The sequence below is a fragment of the Euphorbia lathyris genome, chromosome 2, assembly GCF_963576675.1.
Source record: "Euphorbia lathyris chromosome 2, ddEupLath1.1, whole genome shotgun sequence".
Classification (NCBI taxonomy): Eukaryota; Viridiplantae; Streptophyta; class Magnoliopsida; order Malpighiales; family Euphorbiaceae; genus Euphorbia; species Euphorbia lathyris.
In genome coordinates, this window is record NC_088911.1 from 111,491,400 (window position 1) to 111,501,634 (window position 10,235).

The 10,235-nt window shown below is 32.1% G+C and overlaps 1 protein-coding gene across 1 annotated transcript; it reads right to left on the bottom strand.

Annotated features, from left to right (window-relative positions):
• Nucleotides 1-3,854: 3,854 nt before the first annotated feature.
• LOC136220982 (membrane protein PM19L) lies at nucleotides 3,855-4,718 on the bottom strand. Its single transcript, XM_066008856.1, has 2 exons — nucleotides 4,546-4,718; nucleotides 3,855-4,457 (listed from the first exon to the last, which is right to left on the bottom strand). The coding sequence occupies exons 1-2, from the start codon at nucleotides 4,670-4,672 to the stop codon at nucleotides 4,051-4,053; spliced, it is 534 nt and encodes a 177-aa protein (XP_065864928.1). The 5' UTR covers nucleotides 4,673-4,718; the 3' UTR covers nucleotides 3,855-4,050.
• Nucleotides 4,719-10,235: the final 5,517 nt, after the last annotated feature.

The window sequence follows — 10,235 nt, forward strand, 5'->3', positions numbered from 1 at the left end:
CTACAGAACTCCATCAATGGAGTTATCATCTTCCTCAAGAGCATTTCTCTCTACCAAAACGTCTATTTTTTTAGTTTACCAAAAGGTCCTCTTACTTTTCGCCCACTACATCTATTTAAAGGGGAAAAGAACAAACGGTACCGAAAGTATGTGATAAAATATTACAAAACCAAATAAATTGTTCATAGATCATAGATTACTAGAAGTTGTTAAGATACTTTTGACCCTTGAACACTCAAGGGTCGAACACTCTTGTCATCATGCTTCTTTTCCTGCCTTTCCTGCATGCCGCTCCTGCCGCTTGTCAAGTCGCCATCCATCATTAGAAACGCAGTGTTGGACCATTGGATCATAGGTTGCTCATCTTCTCATGGTTTGTGAAAAACATGCTGCTTACAGTCTGTTTGACTTAATCTTTCCCAATCTGCATAAAAACACTTATAAGACCTTCTTTTACGTAATTTAACTCTAAAAACACCCTTAATTCATCATAAATAATATGTTAAATTGTAGTCAAATTCATGCCTAACAGACACCAATCAAGAATCAAAACCGCGATAAAGGTCACTCATTGAATCAACATAAGGAAGGGGTTTTAAGTGAGGTTCAATGGTGGATTCTAGGGATTCAATTTTATAGGAAGTCCATAAGGAAGAAGAGATTGAGATAGTGATAAAGGGTTTATGAATTTATACTTTGAAGTCTAGAATTTGTAAGTGCTCTTAAATCTGTCTAAGAATTTCAGATTAGGCATAGCAAAGAGGAGAAATTACAAGTGCTCCTCAAATTCTCAACGACATCATTTTTATTTCCATTTATATTTACAGATACTCTGTCGGATCTTGAATCAAATTGAGATTTGTTAATTCCTTGAAATTAGCTTCAGTGCTTATGCAAATAATTTCTAGACTAACATCAAATCAAGTGGCAATTTACTTTATATATATGAAAGGCAATCCAACCAAGATTCCTTCAATATCCTTCAATATCAACCAATAAATAAATACTATTGGAAGTTCCATCACCAGGTAATATTATGATTAATTAAATACTATTGAAAATTCCATCACCAATAAAAAAACCCAAAGAGTCGTAGCAAATTCCAAACAAAAACACCCAAAGTAAATCAGAGTTCTAGCAAAAGTAAATCATCCATAGGTTTTCAGCGAAATCATCTCCAAAATTAGGACAAATAGACACTCGATAAATCATCTCCTAAGTAAATCATAGTTAGGAAAATCCAAGGTACCTCTCTGTATGTGAAGACTCGAGCTCCAAAATTATGATCGGTCGGTGGCTCAACCAATTGCAGACACTTGATAAATTGAAGATGGTAGGTGAATTGTGGAAGACGGCGATAAATTGAAGGACACTATCGAGATAAGATGCAGACTCCCGATAGATGGATGGAGCGCATATAGGAGAAGATTAGGAATTTAATTGGAGGGTATGATCGTAAATTACAAAAATAGAGGGTTAGGAATAGATATTTCTTAGAAAAATTGAACAATGGCTATTCCTTATTTTTGTGGAATAGCTATTTCTCGGCCAAAAAACCAACCAAATATAGAAATAAGAATAACTATTCTATTCCTAGCCTATTCCGCGAACAAAACGAGCCCTAAATATTCTATCTAGTACTCCAAAATAAATGATGACATCACCTACCATAATTATTTCCAACGACATCTACCACTAACTATTTTCAAAGTTTCGCCATCACCACTAACTAGTTTTTAAACTTTCCAAACCACTAACTACTGATGACATATATCCCAACTTTTAAACTTTCCAAACCACAAACCACTAACTAACCACTAACTACTGACGACATATATCCCAACTTTTAAACTTTTCAAACTACACACCTCTAACTACTGACATCTATCTCAACTTTTAAACTTTCCAAACCACTAACTACTTTTAAACTGTTTAAACTTTCCGAACCACAAATCACTAACTACTGATGACATCTATCCCCAACTTTTAAACTTTCCAAACTACTAACTACTTTTAATTTGTTTAAACTTTCCAAACCACTAACTACTGATGACATCTATCCCACTTATGACATCTATCTTAACTTTTAAACTTTCCAAACCATTAACTGCTTTCAAACTTTCCAAACTCACAACATCTATTTAAACTTCCCAATTCGATCACCTAATCTTATCCTAACTTTTAAACTTTCCAATTCGATCACCTAATCTTATCCCAACTTTTAAACTTTCCAAACCACTAACTACTTGACGACATCTATCCTTATCCCAATTCTTAAACTTTCCAAACCACTAACTACACTTTACCACATCTATCCTAACTCATTAGTAACTTTCCAAATTGACGACATCTTATCCCAACGCTTAAACTTCCCACTAACTATTTAACAACATATATCCCAACTTATTAGTAACTTTCCGAACTAACTCTTATACTTTCCACTAAGGACTTGATGGCATATATTCTAACTACTAACTCTCATTTATTCCAACTATCCCAACTCATTAATAACTTTCCAAACTGACGATATCTATTCCAACTCAATCATCGAATCTCAACTTTTAAACTAACTACTTGATGACATCTATCTCAAATCATTAGTAAATGATCCCACTAAAAGTGGAAACGAATCTACCTAATTCGCAAATTGTTCGAGTTCGGCTCGATCAAAATTTAATTAAAGTTTGAATCGATTAGACCCGGCTCGAGCATTAATGAGTCCGAATCTGAGTTTAACTAGAGTTTTTTTAATAATTATATATATATATATATATATATATTATTGATTTTAATTTTCTAATTTTAATTTTATAAATTTTTTTAGTTTTTTTAATTAAGTAAATTTCAACCAAAACTATTGATTGCAGACTCCATGTTAAATTATTCAAATTGTTAGATTTTATATTTGTTAAATTTGTGAACCACCGAGAGCCGCTTCGAGAACCCGATCTTATATTTGTTTAAATTTATGAGCCACTCGCCCAATCAGCTTCAAGTTCGAGCCGCTTCTCACCGAACCCAATCTTATATTTATTTAATCTTATTACTTTATTTAAATTTATGAGCCACTCGCCCAATCAGCTTCAAACTCGAACAGCTTCTCACCAAACCCGATCTTATATTTATTTAATCTTATTATTTGTTTAAATTTATGAGCCACCCGTCCAATCAGCTTCAAACTCGAGCCACTTCTCACCGAAACCGATCTCCGAACTCCGCCGATCAACTTCAAGCTCAAGCCGCTTCTCACCAAACCCAATCTCAAGCCAAACGTACCCCTATTCTTTTGCACCCCTAGATCCCAACAACTCATCCAGCAAGTGATACTATAAGACGCCATCTAACCACTATTAGATTGTAAAGTTACCGTAGAAGTTAGAAAGTGGCTAGCTTTTAAGTTAGCCTAAAAGTTGCAAAAAAAAAAAATCATAAAACTCTTAACAGCATCAAGAGTTTCTAGCTACTTCCAAAAACTTCCACAGAATCAAAAGCTTCTATTTATTTATCTACTTAATAAATTATAATTAAAATAAAATTTGCCAGATCCATAAATTTTTCTTTTATACTTGAACCTATAAATTCCTCAATTAAATATTTTATTCTTACTAAAATATTTTTAATTAAATATTATTCTGAATATTTAATTAGATTTTAGTCTTTCAAACATATTCATAGAATTAATTATTTTACCATTAAATTCATAATTTTTTAATCCAATAACCATTTGGATTGTTAGTGTAAATGTCATTTCATTTTGAATTCATTTTCAAACAATCAAATTGATAATCCAGTTATTAATTAAAAACAAAATCATACGCAGAAAGAGAATAAAAAGTTAATTAATTTTGAATTCGTTTTCACACAATTCAAATTGATAATCCATCTATTAATTTCGCAGAAAGAAAATAGAATAAATAAACAGAACACAAAACATACACTTTAACACATCATATTCCCATATAACCACACACTACATCAAACATAATTAAAAAAGAAATCCAGAACCCAGCCATTTCCAAACCACACCTCAACACTAAACCAACAGATTCTTCAAACCCTAGTCCCAGTAACACCACCACCCTTGGGTATCGGTTCACCACCGACACCGACACCATACTCAGTTTCCCGGTAACCAGGACCATATCTACTGCTAAAAACACCAGCATGAATCAGCAGAACATACAAGAGCTGTGTAAACGCCAAGATTATCATAAATGCTTCCACCACCCTCAGTCTCCAACCTCTATGCCCTCCCAGGTTTATCTGCTTGCACGCCAACCCAAAAGCTAGGAGAGTAACGGCCCAGGCCATTAAGGCAGCAGAACCAGCAGCAGCCAGACTATCATTTCTCCATGCTCTAATGTGGTTACCCCCTGCAAACTTCGATACTATTCCAACAACCGAAGCTAACATAGCAAAGATTAGGAAGAATCCCGTTGCTCCATTCCCTCCGAAACCTAATCAATCTCAAACCCATTAATTCAAAAACAAAACAAACACAAGCAAATCAATAAATATACGAGATGTAACTGTTCGGTTACGTACTTGGATGATAGGTTTGGCCATTGATGTACCTATTAAGGCACCAACTAGCAAAACCTAAAGCAATAGCATACATTATTAAGTTTAAAAACAGCAGCGGTCCTGCTATGTTTCTGGAACCCATTGCCATCTTCTTTCTTTTTCTCTCAACTTTATTTTAGTTTGATTAATTAATATGGAAGCTCTTGGAGGTAGGGTAATATAGAGAAGGTGGATGGACACGTGGCGGCCATTGAGGTGTTATGCTTGATTTGGGATTACAGGTGGTAGGACAGATGTCAGCTTCTAGTGTTGCGTTCTTTTTCTCTTTTTGGAATCTCGATTTCCGTAAATTGATTCCCAAACGGTGCATATCCATTTCTATCGTCGTCGTCTTCTTAATTTTGCATATATTTATCCTGCTTATTATATATCTACGTATCTTCTTGTTTCTGTCTTTTACATTACTTGTCTGAACCCATTCAATTTTCTGGAGCCTTCTTATATTTGGGGTATTGACACGTTTGTTTGTAGTAACGATTTGAACTAGAATTTTTCTCATTTTGCAAGAAAATCTGTTTCATTTATCTTAATTTTTAAAAACACTTATATTGTTATTTGAAATGCCAATTAGACAAGTGGAGAAGTGCATTCGTTGATTGTATTGTACTGATAAATTGAACACTTTTTTTTTTTTGAAACCAATAAATTGAACACTTTCAAAAACTTGTCTATTTGAGATATTTTACCATAGTTTGAAAACATTATATCCGATTTGATATTACGCACGGGTGTATTAAATTGATAAAACGGATTGGATTAGAAAAAGAAAAAAAAAAATTTACATGAAAATTCACTTTTCAAAACTTATGTAGAATTATATGTAACAATTTAATATGTTAATCTAATAAAATTATTATTATTAATATATTTTAGGGTAAATTCCAAAAAAAAAACTCATGTGGTTTGATGTTGTTCCAAAAAAAACGCTTGTGGTTTGTTATTACAAAAAAAAAAGGACTGTAGTTTGCGCCGTTACCCGAAAAACGAAAAATGGCTTAACACCGTTAAAGTGCTGACGTGGCACAGGGGTAAAACGGGAAAATCGAATTTTTTTTTCCCTCTTCTCTCTCCTCCTTCTTCCTTCTCCCTCTTCTTCTTCTTCTTCTTCTTCTCTCCTCTTCCTTCTTCTTCCTTCTTCTCCCCTCCTCCATTCTTCTTCTTCTTCTTCTTCCTCCTCCCTCTTCTTCTTCCTTATTTTTTTTCTTTCTTCTTTTAAGTTTCGGAAATTTCCAGAAATCTGGAGATTTTCCAGATTTCGGAAATTTTCAGATTTCTTCGAGTAAGGGAAATTTAAAAAAAAAGAATAGAAAAAAAAGAAGAAGAAAAAGGAAGAAGAATGAGTGAAGAGATGAAGAAGAAGAAGAAGAAGAAGAAGGAGAGAAGAAAAAAGAAAGTATGAGGAAGAAGAAGGAGAGAAGAAAAAGGAAGAAGAAGGAGAGAAGAGATGAAGAAGAAGAATGAAGAAGAAGAAGGAGGAGAGAGAAGAGGGAAAAAAATAAAATAAAAAAATCGATTTTCCTGTTTTACCATTATGCCACGTCAGCACTTTAATGGTGTTAAGCCATTTTCCGTTTTTCGGGTAACGGCGCAAACCACAGTCCTTTTTTTTTGTAATAACAAACCACAAGGGTTATTTTGGAACGGATTAAACCTCTGTTTGGGGTTAAATTTAAAAATAATTTTAAAGTTGGATAGGGTTAGAAATTAATTCTTAGGAAGGGACTGTTTTTTTAATCATGGTTAGTGTAGGTACCATTACGGTGTACTTTTAACCGTAATGGATAGTTTTTGATAAAGTGGTCCCATTCCGGCGCCATAGGCGCCGGAATGTCTAGTGGGCAGGAATCCTACCTGCCTATTAGTGGGACAGTGCCAAACAAATAAAAAAAAATTATATTTTTTATAAAAATAAAAATAAAAATTATAAAAAGAATTAATTTATTAATTTATAAAAATAAAAATAGAATTATATATAAATTATAGGGATGTTATTAAATTTGTATAATTTTCAAGCAATATCAAATTTGACCACACGCTTACGAAAATTTAAAAAGACTTGTTTAATTGTTATTTGGCTACATCGAACCTTCTAAACCACTTTGTCGATAAACTGAAACAGTTTTATACATTTTTTTGTAACTGTATTAATAACACAGTAAAATATTTTAGACAGTTTCAAAAAAAATAAACTTGCTATATATAAATTAATCATAATTTTTTAAAAATTATCGAAAATATTTTACTGTGTTATTAATATACTAAATATTTTTTTTTTTAGTAATGCACTAAATATTTAACCGTAACGTTTCAAGCGAAGTGCAGATTTAGCCCTAATGTATGAAATTATGCAAATTTAGCACTAACGTTTCCAAGGAAGATCAATTTTGACCATACGCTATCGAAAATTTGAAAAAAATTTGTTTGACTGTTATTTAGCCACGTCAGACCTTCTAAACCAGTTTGTCGATAAATTGAATTAGTTACATTTTTTTTTGTAACTATATTAATAATATAGTAAAATATTTTAGACAGTTTAAAAAAACTAAACCTGTTACGTATAAATTAATCATAATTTCTTTGAAAATGTCTAAAATATTTTACTCTATTATTAATATACTAAATATATTTTTTTGTTAGTAATACACTAAATATTTAACCGTGACGTTTTAACTGAAGTACAGATTTAGCCCTAACGTATAAAATTGTGCAAATTTAATCATAACATTTTCAAGCAAAATTAAATTAAATTTTTAATCAAATTTTATAAAATACAAATTCAATAACATTATTATAATAATAATTTTATTTTTATATTATTCAAAAAAAAAATTTATTTTTATAAAATGATAAATTAATTTCTTTTTATATTTATTTTTATAAAATGATACTTTGTTTTTTAATATTTATTGGGGGCAATGGCTTACCTAAACTAACTATGGTTAGAAAAACAGCCCCTCCCTAAGAATTATTTTCTAACCCCACCCAACCTTGAAATTATTCTCAAATTTAACCCCAAACAAAGGTTTAATCCTTTTGGAACAACATCAAACTACAGGGGGTTTTTTTTGGAAGTTACCCTATATTTTAAGGATTATGGTTTATTCAAACACTCACTTTTTTCTTTTATTAATATATTGCGTGTTTGTCAGTTTTTAGGCCATAGATATTTACCTCGTCCAAGTTCTGTCTCGTCCCAACTTCTATAAAAAAAATGGTTTATAAAGTAAGAGTCTATACTATATTTTTTAGGATTTAGGATTTAATATTTATGAATTACGATCTAAATTTTTTTGAAGTTAGAATATTTAGTATTTATTGTTTACTAACCTTTTTACTTCCTTAATTTTGTAATTACTCAAACTATACCACAACATCATAAATTAATACTAAGTAATAAGGAATTTTAATTTTTCAATTACCATGCCTAATTAAAGAAAAAAATATCTTAATATTTTTTATTTTAATTGATTAAATTTTTTTATATTTCAATTGATAAATTGAAAATTTTGATTAATGTTGAAATTGAAAATATTAATTAAATATTTCTTTTCCACTTGCCAAGTCTTCCCACTCATAAGACACACTAACTTCCAACATGGTAGAACCACCAACATCTCTTCCATCACCATAGCTATCAATCTCCACACATAAGCTAACTTCATCATGTAACAAGCCCAAAATTACGTTCCCCCTCTTTAAGCTAACCACCTTCAATTTTCGTAAGCATACAAACATAGCTAGGCTTAAGGGGAATTTTATCAAACATATGTGGAGCATCTCTCTCAACATGAGCTTCCTCAATGTCTTTAACAACAAACACTCCTTCCTCCTCGCCTACATATATATTTAAATCCTCATTCACAATATAATTACCAACAAATCCACAATGAGAATCTAATCCACACACAATATCACAAACCACCAAATCCTCCGTAGCAATAGGACTATCCACAATCTCAATATGAGAAATTGGAAGTTTAGAATTTACCTCTTCAATGTATAAAGGAGAAAAGATTAGTGATGGATCTTTAGGAGGCAAAATGGAGGTTTCTTCACCTCTTTTTCGTTGGGTTCGACGTTGTCGCCTCCGCCTATTTCAGGTTCCCCTTTGGAGTCTTTCCATCTCTTCTTGCTCCAAATTCTCTTTTGTCTTTCTCATCATCTAGGCATATTCAAGCTCTATCTCCCCTGTCTCGGCTTCAAGGCGTTCTTTTATGGCTTGTGAAAAACTCGGTTGAATCATTGTCGAAAGAAGTTTCCGTTAGGAAAACGATCGGCTCTGATACCAACTGATATAGATTATTTTGGGACGAGTTAGTTTTAATCGTAAACTAACAAAGAGGTTCTTCTCTAGCTAAAATAGAAGGAGTTAATCTCGGGATTTTACGGCTAAACCGTAAGGAAATCAAAATCCCCCATTGTTGAATGTTTCAAACCTTAACAAAACTTCATAAGAAGATAGTTTTGTATTTGATAAAAGTTAAATTGTTTACAAAGAAAGAGATGTATTTACATCATCTCAAAACCCTAAAAACAAATTATATAAAAGGGTAAACTACATAACTAAAGGAAAGGGTAAAGATAGGGGTAAATTGGGGGTAAGGGTAAATGAGTGGTATAGGTTGTAATTAGGGAGTGGTAGAGTTGTAAATAGGAGGAAGCTGGAGTAAGGAGAAAGGCTGATCCACAAGACTTTTTAAGTGATCCCAAGCGAAGCGTGGGATTTCCCCTCGGAGCGTGGATTGGTTGCTGATCCAATAAGTGTCACTTCCTCCGGATCACTCATGCTCCACGCCGAGCGTGGGATTAAGTCAAGCGGAGCGTAGGACTATTTTTAGCCCCTTTACTTACTTGATTGTCCGTGTTTGGTTCCTCCTCCGACTTCCCTCGTCCGGACCCGATCCTTAAAGGAGATGGATTTTGGCCTGACTTATGATGGATTTTGTTCAAACAAAAAAAATACAAATCAATTTAACCTTTTCTTTCACATTTTGAGTTAGATCAACCCGATTGTTAATATATATTTTTTTTAATCCTTATTTTATACTCTAAATATCACTTGTATCTTTACCGTCTTCAAATATTCAATTGAATTTTCATCCCATAGTAATATGGAAAATTTATACTTTATTTATATTATATAGAAAATAATAACATATTCAGAATTAACCTTTATCATATAATTTGTTCTAATTTTATAATTAGATATAATTTTCATGTAAAAAGCCCTAGAAATATGTCATCAATTAGGCCCAATTGACAGACAGTAATAAAATAGAGGTAATACTCAAATATTTTATTTCTACGCCCCGAAATTTATTAGAAAGGAATAAAATGTTTAACCGTTACCTACCTTTTATCACCGTCGTCGTCACTGTTTACCAAATGTTTTTTTGGCTTAATGCATATTTACACTCTTAAACTTGATAAGTTTTATCTTTTGACACTTTAAACTTTTTGAATAACCTATTACATACTTATACTTATAGTTGGCATTAAAAACATTTCACACATCTATAGTTGGTTTTAAAAACCTATCGCACACCTAAAGTTGGCTCATTCGGACCTCTTGCACACAAAATCGTTGATATGTCATCTTTGACAGACGAGATCGTTATGCGTGCTATAGAAAAAAAAATGTATTAGTTCGT

Coding starts and splice junctions, on each gene's coding strand:
- LOC136220982 (XM_066008856.1), bottom strand. CDS start 4,672: ATGGCAATGGGTTCCAGAAACATAGCAGGACCGCTGCTGTTTTTAAAC. Junction 4,458..4,545: donor TGGCCAAACCTATCATCCAA/GTACGTAACCGA, acceptor GAGATTGATTAG/GTTTCGGAGGGAATGGAGCA.